Source organism: Rhinopithecus bieti, unplaced genomic scaffold (genome assembly GCF_001698545.2).
Source record: "Rhinopithecus bieti isolate Rb0 unplaced genomic scaffold, ASM169854v2 scaffold_36869, whole genome shotgun sequence".
Taxonomy (NCBI): Eukaryota; Metazoa; Chordata; class Mammalia; order Primates; family Cercopithecidae; genus Rhinopithecus; species Rhinopithecus bieti.
This window is the reverse complement of record NW_016815448.1, coordinates 418,774-434,156: the sequence shown is the minus strand read 5'-3', so window position 1 is coordinate 434,156 and position 15,383 is coordinate 418,774. Positions and strand designations below refer to the sequence as shown.

General features: G+C 48.7%; 1 protein-coding gene across 13 annotated transcripts in view; it reads right to left on the bottom strand.

Moving 5' to 3' along the window:
- Positions 1 to 383: 383 nt before the first annotated feature.
- VDR (vitamin D receptor) overlaps positions 384 to 15,383 on the bottom strand; it is a 64,876-nt gene continuing 49,876 nt past the window's right edge. For 9 of the 13 annotated variants that reach the window (XM_017853158.1, XM_017853165.1, XM_017853164.1 and 6 more), the window contains 4 exons: positions 14,310 to 14,481; positions 5,563 to 5,714; positions 5,246 to 5,362; positions 384 to 3,909 (listed from right to left, as the gene is read on the bottom strand). In XM_017853158.1, the coding sequence (XP_017708647.1) occupies positions 3,650 to 3,909; positions 5,246 to 5,362; positions 5,563 to 5,714; positions 14,310 to 14,481 (701 nt within the window). In that variant the 3' untranslated portion in view covers positions 384 to 3,649. The remainder of the gene's footprint in view (positions 3,910 to 5,245; positions 5,363 to 5,562; positions 5,715 to 14,309; positions 14,482 to 15,383) is intronic. The other 4 variants (XM_017853168.1, XM_017853169.1, XM_017853167.1 and 1 more) reach the window with 1 other exon arrangement.

The following is a 15,383-nucleotide window of genomic DNA, read 5'->3' as shown; positions in this document are numbered from 1 at the left end:
AGACACAGTTTTGCCAATAGCTGCTTGGTTTTCATTTTTGAGGGTCTCATGTAGGTGTCACATATGGACTGCACACTTCCTGGGAGTAGAGCACAGTTTGATCCAGCACCTCTAATTTTCCCAGCTCAGGGCCTGCTTTAGGAATGGGAACCTCTTTTATCTCCTCTCTAGGAGAGAGCTAGCAAGACCATCAGTAACCTGTCAGGTCCCCCAACTCAGTAGGAAGCAGGACAATGTAGCAGTTAATTTGTGGCTTCTGAAGCTAGCTGATGAAGGTTCAAATCCCATCCCTTGCTAGTGTGGCATTGCTCAAGCTATCCCTTCTGTCAAATGGGGGTAATAATGATTCATCTCCCTTAGGGTCCTTATAAGGATAAGGCAAATTGGTTTCCATAAAGCATTTATTTACAGCAGTACTTGCAACAAAGTAAGTGCTATGTAAGTATGAGCCATTTTTATTACCATAAGCAAAGCTTTCTACATTGGTTGACTTGACAAACTGCAGGGCAAACTTTTTTCTCTTTGGAAATCATTCAGCAGGCACCGTTTACATCCTTTCGCCACCGTATCTCTAGCTTTCACTAAATCTGCCACACATTCCTGCCTTCTCTGTTGGCCTCACTTCGATTCTCCTACATGCTTCCAGTTAGCCAGCTGGAGGATTTTCCTGTCTCTGGGAATCTTGTGGAAAATCTTGCACTTTGGTGCACACCCTTCTTCAGTTATAATGATATACCTTAAAAGTTTTACATTTACAAATGTTTATTTTCACACTTTCATTCTAAAATAGAATCGATGATGACCTTTTCTCCCAGTTCAGCCCCATGAAAACTCATTTTTCCCTCTTTTCTTTTCCTCCCAGCTCCTAGACTTCCTTTGGAGGAGTGGCCTAGGTGGTGGGGCCCAGGGCTGAGTAACTGATACTCCCAGGAGTTTCCTGGAGAAGACAGGGCCAGAAGGAGAGCTGGGAAGGTGGCAACATTACAAAGACAAATGCATGTTATAGATGAGGCAACAGCATTATACAAGGCTGAGGCGGAGAGCCCAGCAGGCCTGGGCCACATTGCGGTGGGGCAGGGTCTGATTCACAATGAGGCAGAGGTGAGTCTCCTTCCTTCTCCTTCTCCTTCTGATGGGTTGGTGGAGTTACAAGCCATGGAAGGAAGGAAGGGGTCCCAGATCCAGACTTGCTCTGTCTGAAATCCAGGGCTTTCCCCAGGGACTGGGTCAGCCACCCGGGGAATGGGGTGGCTGAGCTCAAACATGGTGGGGTCTGAGCTCAAACATAGTGTAGTGAACAGGACACCAGACCATGACTCCAAAGTCTGGTCCTGTCCTAGTCCACTTCTTTTTTTTTTTTTTTTTTAAAGATGGAATTTCCCTCTTGTTGCCCAGAGCTAGAGAGCAACGGCACGATCTTGGCTCACTGCAACCTCCACCTCTTGGGTTCAATTCTCCTGCCTCAGCTTCCCGAGTAGCTGGGATTAAAGGCATGTGCCACTACGCCCAGTTTTGTGTGTGTGTGTGTGTGTGTGTGTGTGTGTGTGTTTAGTAGAGACAGGGTTTCTCCATGTTGGTCAGGCTGCTCTCGAACTCACGACCCCAGGTGATCCTCCCGCCTCGGCCTCCCAAAGTGCTGGGATTACAGGCGTGAGCCACCGCGCCCGGCCTGTCCTGGCCCACTTCTAACTAGTTATATATGCTTGGGTGAGTCACGCCCTCCTCTGTCTGTTTTCCTTAATGAGGGGATTGACTCATTTAGCAACTTTCAAGTGTTTTCTCCTACTGAAGAGCAAGCTGGACCAATACGTTCCGCAGTTAAAATCAAACAAGAGTCTCTCCCTAGACCCTTGTAGAATAACAATAGCAACAATAATTAATGTACAGAAGTTTCACAATGTAAGTTCTCCCCCCATAAATATCTCCAAATCAGTGGTACCTGCTACCCTGTATATTAGAATATAATACAAATGGAGTCTGAGTCTGAAAACAACTCATATCTAATAAATTTACAGATTAAGAGATACATATGCTATTCTGCAGTAAGGAATGTGGCTTTCAGATGTTTTTCCATCTGAAGAATTCTGAAAGACATGGGGCCAGGTGGACACCGAGGCTCTTGCAGTGTGAAGTCTGATTCCTCCCTGGGTTTTCAGGGAACAACGGATACAGGTGGAAGGACACAGCTTCCGGGAGCGGGGCGGTCACGTTCCCACTGACTTTAACATTTCTGGTGACACAGCAAATGCGGTCGCATTCCCCAAACTCAAGCACTGATCTAAGAAGCCTCCGTGATCCACCTCGAAGAACGCCTTTCTGTACTGGTCCCGCACACCTACAGCTCACTCTCACAAGGTCCCCACCCTGGAGTAAACGGACAGACCGTTCCCACCCGCGGGGCTGGGCTGGCTGCAGAAGAGAGCATGCATTTGAAGTTGTATCACTCCGCCCCTGCCTCACTGGCTCCTTTTGACTTTTGGGTGGTGGAGTGAGAATAAGAAGGGACGCTACTCCACATCATGGAACCCCCAAACGCTGTCTCTGACTAGCCACCCGAGGCTGCCCCGCTCTCCCTTCCCACACTCTGGGGTGCGGGAGCGCTAGCTCTTAGCCCCGTGGGTGAACAGCGGCCTTGGAACCACACCGAGGCGGCAGGGAGATCATGACTCAGCCGCTGGGGTCTGAAAGTTCTTCTCCTCCATCCCACCCTGCCAGGTGGAGGAGATGCGGCTCACTGCTTCTTCAGACTGGAAGTGGGGAGGGGGTGGGGGGAGCAGGCTCTGGGTTACCCTCGGTGACCCGAGGAGGACAGGGAGGGCTGGCTCTCCTGGGCAGGAGGTAAGGCACTGGCAGGGGGAGGACGAGGATGGCAGGTGCTATTCTGCAAACTGGGGACAATTCAGTCCTGCTACCTGGATCTGTGAAAGGAGGGCTTCCACCTCAACCAACTCCTTAGATCCAGGGTGAGAAACTGGGGGCTTGGTGACAGGGATAGCTATGACCACCATCCACTATTCTTCTGTGAGGCTGTTTTTGTCTGTTTTCCTCCTTGGGTCTCTCAGCAGGTGGGTTCGTGCCTGGTGCTCCAGTGATGGGAAGAAAACCCACCTCACCACAGCTACTGCCCATGAGAATATAACCAGGGCAATGGGATGTCGGTGGGCACTAAAGCGGGTGGGGTGGGAGCTGTGGGCTGATTATCATGAGTAAGCAGGAGAGGGAGACCCCACTAGGCTCTGGAATGGGGGGCCTGCAGCAGGGGGAGGTGCAAGTGTCTCTGTCCCTGAGGAATTGATGCATTTCCCCTGCCTATTCCCTCAACACCAGTCAGCAGCCACTTATGCAGTAGTGGGGGCATCTCTGGGCAAGGCCCTGCCTCCAGCCTCTGCCCTCTGCCCCCACTTGAGTTTCTTTGTCAAACAAACAGCAACTCCTCATGGCTGAGGTCTCAAGGGACCAGGGAAAGGTCTGCAGGAGAGGGGTTAGGTTGAACAGGAGAGAGAATGGGCTGGGTGGACAGGGGAGGTGGCAGAGGAGAGGCTGAACCCCACACAGGGTGAGGAGGGCTGCTGAGTAGCTGCCAGCCCCGGGGCCGGCACGTGGCCCTGGAGGAGCGGCCCCACCCAGGCACTGCCTCGGGCTGTCCTAGTCAGGAGATCTCATTGCCAAACACTTCGAGCACGAGGGGCGTGAGCTTCATGCTGCTCTCAGGCTGGAAGGAGAGGCAGCGGTACTGCTTGGAGTGCTCCTCATTGAGGCTGCGCAAGTCGGCCAGCTTCTGGATCATCTTGGCATAGAGCAGGTGGCTGCCCGGGGGCGGGTGGCGGCAGCGGATGTAGGTCTGCAACGTGTTGGACAGGCGGTCCTGGATGGCCTCGATCAGCGCGGCATCCTGCACCCCGGGACGATCTGTGGACACGGTGGTAGAGAAGGCACAGGAGCTCTGAGCTGGGCCCCTCACTGCTCAATCCCCCCACCCCCCACCCACACAGACACTCAGTGGCAGCACCCCCTAGGCCACCCCTCTATGACTGCTGACTGGTGATACCACTGCATGGCCCCAAAGCCCTCCAGTGACTTCTCCTTGTATATAGGATCCAGTCCCAGGTCCTTCCATGGGCCCACCTGGGCCTGTCTCTGCCTGGCCTTGCTCTCTGTCCATGCTCCGTCCATCCCTCAGCGTTCTGATGTGCCGTGCTCTCTGGTCACCAGCCTTCACATCTGTGTTCCCACTGCGTGGAACTCTGTTCTGCTATCTTTGCCAGACTCTTACTGATCCTTTGGGTAACAGCTTAAAAGGTCTTCCTCCAAAAGACTCCTGGCAACACTCTACCTCCGTGGCCCAGACCATGTCAACTTCCCTCCTTCTACCATTCTGTAGTATCATTTACTTTATTTTTAAAACTCTTGCCATGTTAGGAATTAGTTGTTAAATAGCGTTTGTTTAATGTTTCCATCTAAGCTTCATGAGAGTGGAGCCTGTGTCCTGTTTGCTGTTGAACTCCAGTACCTAGCATAGTGCCTGGTACCCAATAGGTGCTCAGTAAATTGTTGCTAAGTGGATGAATGAATGAGTGAATGCTGGCTGGGCAGGTGTAGGGGAGCCCACCTCCATTCCTTGAGCCTCCAGTCCAGGAAAGCATCCCTGGGCAGAGGCCACTAGCTTGTCCCCTGAACACAGCACTGGCTGAGGCAGGGCCACCCCTCTTTGAACCTCATCACTGACATCATGTCCCCAAGGTTACAATAACTTCCTCTTCGGCCTTTTCCCCCTCTTCTCACCTCTAACCAGCAGAAGAGGTCAAGGGTCACAGCACACTGCCTCCAAAATCAATCAGGTAAACTGTATAGGCAGAACTATCTCTCAGGCTCCAGGGTTTTGTACCCTGCCCACGAGAAACCTCAAATAACAGGAATATTGAGCCCAGTTCACACGAGAGCAGAGCCTGAGTATTGGGAACGCGCAGGCCCGTCTGTGGCCCGAGGAACCCTGCTTATCTAGTTTCTCAGAATCCCCCCTACGAGTCGCCTACAAACTCTGTAAGGCAGAGCCAAGGGCAGTGAGGGGCACCTCAGCATCCACACACCACTGGGGCTCTGCAAATCAGCAAAGTAGGCATTTCCTTCTCTGCCTCTCCTTTTGCTACATCTCCCTTCAGGTTGCCCAGCTGGCCCTCAGCAGGTCTTCGTCCTTCACGCTCCCTGCTCCCCAGGTCCCCGAGCTCCTCCTGGCCTGGCCCCATACCTGGGGAGACGATGCAGATGGCCATGAGCAGAACATGCTCCTCCTCATGCAAATTCAGCTTCTTCAGTCCCACCTGGAACTTGATGAGGGGCTCAATCAGCTCCAGGCTGTGTCCGGCTGTGAGAGACAATGGCCAGGTACTGTGGGCAGAGCTGAGGAGCCGCCCACCCACCTCCAACCCCATGAGTCGGACCCTCACCCTTCTCTCCCTGTTGGTGCCTAACTCCCTCCCATGTGTCTGATTGGAGCCCAAACCCCAGGAGGGGTGGAGACAGACTCTGGGCGCTGGAAAAGGTGGAGGTGGAGTCCAGGCATACCTTTGGTCACGTCACTGACGCGGTACTTGTAGTCCTGGTTGCCACAGGTCCAGGACATGTCATCCATGGTGAAGGATTCATTGGAGCGTAACATGATGACCTCAATGGCACTTGACTTCAGCAGCACTATCTGGTCCTCAGAGGTGAGGTCTCTGCAGGGGAGGGAGGGAAGGAGGTCAGGTTACCAGTCAAGGCCTTCCAGACACACAAATCAGTTTAGTGTTTTGACAGGTATACACCTGCTGGGCGCCAACATGTGCCCTGGGTCTTTCATCGAGGAGCTTGCAGCCTGGCTGGAAGGGACAAGAATGTTCCTTGAGAGAGAACAGTTCAGCACTGTGATCATGTGCCAAGGCCGGAAGTGAAGTAGCTCAGTTACTAAGACAAAGAAAACCCAGAGGCCAAGCAGCCAGAGCTGTGAGGCACAGGAAGACGGAGCCCAGGGAAGCTCCCAGCGTTGAGGCATGAATATGGCGGTCTGCAAAAGGTAGGACCACAGTATCTTCAAAAACACCCAAGTTTTCTCCTCCTCTCCCTCCTCCTGTCTTCCAGTCCTTCTCAGTAGTAAATTCAGCCAGCTCTGTCTCCAGGATGTCTCTCGAGCTGCTGATCTTATTTCCACTCCTACCAGGAGTGCTCTGGTTCAGAGCTCCAGCGTGTTTACCAATAGCCTCTTATGGGAATCTCAGACTTGTGTCTCTCCAGTCTGTCATTCATCTTTTTTACCACTGCTGTAGGTCAATGTCTTCTTGTGCTCAGAAATCCTCACTGACTCTCAAACACCCTAGGTTCAGGCCCATACTCCCTAACTTGGCTCCAACCTCTCATTCCAACTCCCTTTCCCATGGTAAACTCCACCAACCTTCCATTCTAGCGGGATCATGCCACTCCACATTCAGATGCTGTGTGTTCTCACTGTGCCTTTTTTTTTTTTTTTCTTGAGACAGGATCTCACTCTGTTGCTGAGGCTGGAGTACAGTGTTATGATCATAGCATGTTATAGCCTCAAACTCCTGGGCTCAAGTGAGTCTCCCATCTCAGCCTTCCAAATAGCTAAGACTACAAGCATGCACCACCATGCTCAGCTAATTTTCTTTTATTATTATTTTTAGAGACAGTGTCCTGTTCTGTCACACAAGCTGGAGTGCAACAGAATGACCATAGCTCACTGCAGCCCCAAACTCCTGGGCTCGAGCAATCCTCCTGCCTCAGCCTCCTAAGTAGCTAGGACTACAGATGCCTACCACCACACCTAGCTAACTTTTACATTTTTTTTTGTAGACATGGTGTTTCACTATGTGACCCAGGCTGGTCTCAAACTCCTGGCCTCATGTGATCCTCTCATCTTGACCTCCCAAAGCACTGGGGTTACAGGTGTGAGCCACTGTATCCAGCCATCACCACGCCTTTGAGCATACTACAGCTCCAGCCAGGAATACCTTTCTAATGTTCCATTTTGTTTTTCTGGTCCTGAATCCACTGTGTTTTCCCTTGGAGCCCCGCACCCTCTGACTCTTCAGCACAGTTAGGGCCATGTCGTTGTGACGCATTGAACATTGCTGGTGCTCTTATTTTGCCCTTCTCTTCCAGTTCTGCTCTTTACATGCTTGTTTTCTACTTTTTTTTTCCGTCTTTCCCTGGGGTCCCCTTTTTAAATTTTTTTTTTCTTTTTTTTTTTTTTTTTTTTTTTTTTTTTTGAGACAGAGTCTTGCTCTGTTGCCCAGGCTGGAGTGCAGTGGTGCAGTCTTGGCTCACTGCACCCTCCACCTCGCAGGTTCAAGCAATTTTCCTACCTCAGCCTCCTGAGTAGCTGGGATTACAGACACCCACCACCACGCCTAGCCAATTTTTGTATTTTTAGTAGAGACAGGGTTTTGCCATNCACTCCTTGATGAGGGCCTGCTTCCTTACTTGCAGATAGCCACTCTTTCTCTGTTTTCTTATGTAGCAGAGAGAGGAGCCTCTGGTGTTTCCTTTTTTTTTGAGACAGAGTCTTGCTCTGTTGCCCAGGCTGGAGTGCAGTGGTGCAGTCTTGGCTCACTGCACCCTCCACCTCGCAGGTTCAAGCAATTTTCCTACCTCAGCCTCCTGAGTAGCTGGGATTACAGACACCCACCACCACGCCTAGCCAATTTTTGTATTTTTAGTAGAGACAGGGTTTTGCCATGTTGGCCAGGCTGGTCTCAAACTCCTGACCTCAGATGATCTGCCCACCTCAGCCTCCCAAAGTGCTGGGATTATGGCGTGAGCCACTGCGCCCAGCCACTTGTTTTCTACTCTTATTTGTAAGTTACTTGGGGGCCAGCACCTCCTCTTAATCACCTTACTGTTGCCCACACAATGATCATTGAGCCCTCAGCACAACAAGAGGATTAATAGAGATGCGTTGATGAGTTGAGAGGCCAATGACTAGTTCCACTATTCTGAGTCATGATTGAGCTTGTCTGAACAATGGCGAGGAAAAGGCAGGGCTCACAAATCAGCTTGCTTCTGGCTTTTACTCTCTTTCTCTTCCTGACTGTCTATTTCCTCCTGGATATCCTGTAGATAGGCTGTCATCCCCTGGATAGCTGCATGTTTGTATATAAAGTCAGGAAGCCGATATTAACTGATGAGAGTGTTGTATCAATGGGTGATAGATGGTGGGGAATGAGAAGCCTTGCATGATCAGGATGGCCAGCAAAGGATCTGTATTGAAAAAAATCACAAAGTGCTAGAGTTGGAGGGCCCCTCTTAGGAGCTCTTAGAGGTGGCTCCTACATAACCTCTGTAGGACTCTCCTAGGGTCAGGGAGCTTAGGGCCTCTGGACACAGCCATGGAGTTGTTCGCGCCGAGATTAATGGCCTCTTCTATTGAGCTACAACCCACGTGATGGTACACTCATTTGTGGTTTACAGTTTTGTACTCAAGAAACCCAGAACCAGACTTCTTCACTAGCCATGGGACTTCCTTCGAACCATAGCTAATGGAGTTTTTTAAAAAGGAAAACTACTTCAGATAGTCTAATGACACAATGTCTAAACATCTCACCATCCTTGTCACTTTTCTCTAGATACTCAAATCACATTTAAAAAACAAAAAGGAACACCATCCCCGTTTTTGATTTGACTCATTATACAAGTAAAACATACTCATTATCAAATCTTTGGAAAATACATAAAATGTAAAAACAAATTAAAATTGCTCATAACCACACTTCACATTTCGGTGTATTTTCTTCCTGTCTTTTTTTCTTATTTATTTTTCTATTTATTTTAATTTTTTTTTTTTTTTTTTGAGACAGAGTCTTGCTCTGTTGCCCAGGCTGGAGTGCAGTGGTGCAATCTCGGCTCACTGCAACCTCTGCCTCCTGGGTTCAAGCAATTCTCCTGTCTCAGCCTGCGGAGGAGCTGGTACTACAGGCATGAGCCACCACACCCGGCTAATTTTTGTATTTTTAGTAAAGATGGGGTTTCACCATGTTGGCCAGGCTGGTCTTGAACTCCTGACCTCAAGTGATCTGCCTGCCTTGGCCTCCCAAAGTTCTGGGATTATAGCTGTGAGCTGCCGTGCCTGGCACCTTCCTATCTTTTTTCTATACAAATATATATATATATATCCACACATATACATAGAGAGAGGGAGTATATCTTTAACATACTGGAGCTTATACTAATTCTTTATCCTACTTCCTATATTACTCAAAATTCTTTAGCCCAGTTCTTAGAGGGTTGCATAATGTTACATCATAACAGTATACTCTAAGTTATTGAACCAGTCTTCCATTTATCTATTTTTGAACATTTTGATTGCTTCCAGTTTTTGCTATCATAGGTAATTCTGGGAGGAATATCTTTATACATAGGCTTTTGTTCAATGCCCCACTCAAACAGATGGCCAGCAGTGAACACACCTTCCATGGGTGCAGACCAGCGAGACTTCAGTGGGATCACTGCCTTTGTGATCCAGACATCCTGCTGCTAGGAACAGAAGCCCAAAACAACCCCAACTGACTGCCCACAGCCTGGAAATACAGGGCCTTTCTAAATACAGCTCACAGCCAGGACCAGGGATGATGGCAAGGTGGGAGTAGAGGTGGAGTTACAGGGGAAGCCACAAGAGAGCTTGTTCCACAATGATAGGCACCAACACAGCTCCGTTCCCCCTCCCTCACCTGTGTGACATTTACACCCTCCTCTGTCTTCACGCCTGCAGCCGCTTCTGGGCACCCGAGATGTGACTGGAATTGTGTTGCTGTTTCATCTTTCCCACCCCCACAGGCAGAGCTCGGCCCCTCCCCTCCCGCATTCCCACGGTACCTCCAGCAGGCTTCTAGCAGGGCTCTTATCTCCTTGCAGCAATTGTTTACACGTCTGTCTCTTTCATCAGACACCAAATCCCTGGATGCCAGGGACTGTCTTCTCAACAACTTTTGTCCCTCACAGTTTGTGTAAGAAAGCTATTTGTTGGATGGATGAAGAAATGAATGTGGAGAAAGGGCACAGCACGAAGGAAGCATGATAACCCCCAGGGCTCTTCCCTGGGTATGGAATGGCAATGAAGGTGAAGGCATTTAGCAGAAAAGGGCAGGGCTGCAGCTGACGTGGCCTGGTCTCTTGTGCACTTTACTTGGCAGTGAAGCCTGGGGGTCCTAAGTCCTGGGATCTAAGGCTGCTCCTGGCCATTTAGATGCTGCTGCTGACGCCACCTCCTCCGTGCATTTCATTTGCAGTGCCAGCAGGGAGGGAGTTTTGTGGGGTGAGACTGAGAGACTAAGGGAGGAGAGGTGGGAGGAGAGAGCAGGCCAAGGCCACACTGTAGCGCAGTTCACACCCAGAGCAGCCCATCCAGCCCCGCCCCACGTTGGTCTCATGCCCACATTGGAGACTCATCCTGTGCCCCCACACACCCACACAGAAGTCTCATCCTGGCTTCCCCACACCCTCCGCGCCTGCCTATAGGCTGCAAGATCAAAGCCACCAGGGACGCAGCCACTATTCTTCTATGTCTTGGAACAACAGAACCCCTAAGTGTGGAAAGCAGCAGAACGAGAGAGCTGCTGGGCTGGCCCACGCGGGGCCCAGTTGGAGCCTAGGTTTGGGCTCCAGTCCAGGCTCAGCATCACCTCTGTCCAGCCACAGAGAGTGTCCATACCAGTGTCCCTGCAAGCTCTCTTAGCAAGGCCTGCTCCATTTTCATTGGCATGCCTTCTGCTCTGGGACTTCTCAAGTCATACTGAAGACAGAGAAGCAAACCCTAGCATGTTCAGGATCAGTTTAATCCATTTTGCATCAATGGCTGGGCAGCTCCTGTACCTGCCCATATGTACCTCACTTTAGCCATGAGTTGCAAGGACAGACTAGGGGACAGAGGGGAACATGATGAAAGGAAGAGGGCAGACTTCAATTTAACCTCGTGAAGAGAAACTGAGAGTAGTACTATTTGTGTCAGGGTCCATGTGGGAGGGCAAGGAATAGGGAACTTGAGCATGGGAGAAAAGTGGAGGCTGGGGTTCCTTAGTGAAGGGGGCAGCATTGGAGTAATCTGATTCAGTAAGTAACTTTCTTTTTAGGACAGCTTTCCTGTGTGTGCAATCTCAGCCCCCACTGGAATCACTGAACCTCAGTACCTGGAAAGGGTCATGAGGGCCCTCTGTCCTACTCCCCACTAGAGCAGGGAAAAATGAAGCCTGTGTAGATGAGTACTACTGCCTGACATGAGGATGGAAGCGGAGTGCTTCCGTGTTTTTCCCTTAGCCGTTTACACAAAACAAGACTTTGGTATATGTGGAGTTTGCAAACAGTAACGTGAAGCGTGGAGGAGGGAGTTGGAACTTGTGCTCTACGGAATGTATTGTCAGTTCCAAGGAAAGGCTCTGAGGGTAAACCCTGTGCTCAGAGCAATGCCTGACTCACATGAGATCTGTCGCTTGCTCCTGCCTGCCTGCCAGAGGGCCCTCGCTCCTATCGCTACAACCAAAATGTGCAATGCAGTAGAAGTGTCTCATCACTGTCTGCCAGTTTTCTTTTCTTTGCCATTTTCACATTAATTCCAGAGGAAGAGCATTGAAAAATTTCTGGTATTTGGGTTGGTGACAGGCATAAAATAACACAGAGCCAGTTTTCTCAGGGCAGAAACGAACTGGAAAGTTCTGGGTTTAACTCTGTGAATGACCATCATCTCACTGGCAAGGCAGTAATTTAGGAAATAACTGATGGCTTTTCTACACAGCTAAGAGGTTCATAAACGGATATGTGGCACCTCATATCTGTTTCCATCCAGAGCCAGCAATGTTAACTCATTTTCCAGCTCCCCGTATTCTAGCACTGAATCTGAGCATTAGTATCTAGGAAGCATTTTGCTCCTTCTACCGGAAATCCAGCTCTTGCTGCTACTTAAAATGATAATAATATTGCTTAAGATCGATTTACTTCTCTTTCTCAACCATATTGTTCATGTATTTTATGGCAATATGCCAAATGAACTTTTGGGAAGAATTAATATACAAACATACATAAATATAGCCATCTCCCAACACATCTACTAAATGTGTCAGTACTCTATTTTAAGAATATTGGCCGGGCGTAGTGGTTCATGCCTGTAATCCCAGCACTTTGGGAAGCTGAGGCCAGCAGATCACTTGAGGTCAGGAGTTCGAGACCAGCCTGGCCAACATGGTAAAATCCCGTCTCTACTACTAAAAATACAAAACTAGCCGGGCGTGGTGGTGCGTGCCTGTAATTTCAGCTACTTGGGAGGCTAAGGCAGGAGAATTGCTTGAACCCGGGAGGTAGAGGTTGCAGTGAGTTGAGACTGTGTCATTGTACTCCGGCCTGGGCAACAAGAGGGAAAGTCTTGTCTCAAAATAAAATACAAAAAATTAGCCTGGCATGGTGGCATACTCCTGTATGTAGTTCCAGCTACTTGGGAGGCTGAGGCAGAATTGCTTGAACCCGGAAGGTGGAGGTTGCAGTGAGATCACGCCATTGCACTCCAGCCTGGGTGACAAGAGCGAAACTCCGTCTCAAACAAGAAAAGGAAAAAAAAGAGTATTAACACTGTATGAGTATTTAAATATAAGTATTATATACACTGTTAGTGTTACAACAATAAAACATGGGAATAAATGAATGAAATTTATATGAGTGAATTGATAAAGGAGGATCCCTTCTCTAGTAGAACTCCTTATACTTATCTATTTTGGCAAAAAATGTTTCAGTATGGTTAGGAAATGGTCTTTATGTTTTTCTTTTCTGAGACAGATTCTTGCTCTGTTGCCCAGGCTGGAGTGCAGTGGTACAATCATGGCTAACTGCAGCCTTGACCTCCTGGGCTCAAGTGATCCTCCTGCCTCAGCCTTCCTAGTAGGTGGGACTACAGGCGTGTGCCACCACACCCAGTCAATTTATAATTTTTTTTCTTTTTTTTTTTTTGTAGAGAAGAGGTCTCACTATGTTGCTCAAGCTGGTCTGGAATTCCTGGGCTGAACTCCTACCTCAGCCTCTCAAAGCGTTGGGATTATAGGCATGTGCCACCACGCTTGGCCAGGAAATGGTCTTTAAATGGTCTTCATTTTGGTGAAGGATGCCGGGGTCATATATGCCAGGAAACCTGTCTTTCTCCAGGATTCCTAGACTGTTTCACAAGTCTACATGGCCAACCCTTCTCCTCTCTATCACTTCATTCTACTCTCAGAGCTGGGGTGTGGAGGAATCATGTCGTTGAATTTAAAGAGATAATATGAGGATGCCAGTCAAGCCAGCTGGAGTAACACAACAGTGAGCTGGGAGTTCTAGGCCTGGTTCTGACATGCTGGCTCCAACACCAGGAAGGGATCCTGGCTGGCCGTTGGACCTTTCTGGGCTTCCATACCATCATCCAGAAAGTGAGGGGATGGACTAGCTCTCCAGTGCTGGCCTGCAGAGTAACGCAGGATAGGCTGCACTTCATAAATACAGATTTCTGGTCCTACACCAGAGGTTCCGATTTAGCAGGTCTAGGGTAGGGCCTGAATCTCTATTTTAAAGAAGCAATGGAGGCTGGGTGCGGTGGCTCATGCCTGTAATCCCAGCACTTTGGGATGCTGAGGCGGGTGGATCATTTGAGGTTAGGAGTTTGAGACCAGCCTGGCCAACATGGCAAAACTCCATCTCTACTAAAATAAAAAAATTAGGGCAGGGTGTGATGGCTCACACCTATAATCCCAGCACTTTGGGAGGCCGATGGAGGTAGATCGTGAGGTCAGGTGGTCGAGAACAGCCTGGCCAACATGGTGAAACCCCGTCTCTACTAAAAATACAAAAATTAGCTGGGCATGGTGGCATGCACCTGTAATCCCAGCTACTTAGGAGGCTGAGGCAGGAGAATCGCTTGAACCTGGGAGGCGGCAGTTGCAGTGAGCAAAGACAGCACCATTGCACTTCAGCCTGGGTGTCAGAGTGAGACTCCGTCTGGAAAAATAAAAATACATACATACATACATACATACATACATACATACATACATACATTAGCTGGGCATGGTTGTGGGTACCTGTAATCTCAGCTACTTGGGAGTTTGAGGCAGGAGAATCGCTTGAATCTGGGAGCAGAGGTTGCAGTGAGCTGAGATGGCATCACTGCACTCCAGCCTGGGTGACAGAGTGAGACTCCATTTAAAAAAATAAAAAATAAAAAAAAGGAGTGGTGGATGGGTGATCTCCAGCCCTTCTTATAGCTCAGTCTAGGACTCTGACTCTGTTCCCTAGATATTGCAGAAGTTTCTTACCTGAATCCTGGGATCATCTTAGCAAAGCCAATGACCTTCTGGATGCTGTAACTGACCAGGTCAGCCAGGTGGGGCAGCATGGAAAGCTGGGACAGCTCTAGAGTCAGAGAAGGGTCATCTGAATCTTCTTCACTCAGATCCAGGTTGGAGAACCTGGACGAGTCCATCATGTCTGGGGGAGATGAGGGAACAGAAGGAGCTATTTAAGGATACTTGGACCAGGACCACTCCTGCCAGCCCCTGCAAAGACCTGGTGTGCCCTGGCAGGAGAGCCAGCTGGGAATCCTGCAGTGACTCCAGAGGTCACCCTTCAGCCCAGGCTTCCCTTTGGGACTCTCTCTGCCTCTTTCAGCAGCATGAGACAGTAAAATCAAAGAGCCAGAGACACTCAGAGCAATGAGACTTCCTCAAGCAGACCGTGTGCTGTTCCTACAGATCTCAATCAGAAATGAATTTGGGACCCATCAACCCATGGAAAAAAATGTTCAACCTTGCTAATGATCAAAGAACTGTGATGGAGAACATCTACACTTTTCACCTATAAACCAGAAACAAAAATGTTTAAATACTGATGCCAGTATTTATAAAGATGCAGGAAATAGGCAATGCCTATGAGGGCTGGGGTGCTAAAGGAGATGCACATTACTGCAGGTAATCTAGAAAGCTATTTGACATTAGTCAAACAATTGTGTGTACTCTTTGACCAGTAATCCCACTTCCTGGAATTCATTGTAAGGGAAAATTTCAGATAAGTGTAAATATTTAGCTATAAGTATACTGTTGTCTTATTAAAATGCTGGGAAATAATCCAGATATCCAATGGTAGGGGATTTAGGTACATTATTGTATTCCAAAATACTGTGCAGCCTTTAAAATTATATTCTGGATGCATACTAAATTGTAAGGAAAACAATGCAATATTAAAAAAACAAGTCATCAGATTGTATACAGCAAAATTTCTTTTCTGAATGTACATATGTGTTTTTAAAAAAAGAGGCAAGAGATATATTACAGTGCTAACAGTGATTATCTTTGGGTAGCAGGATTAAAGTATATATATATATATGTATATAT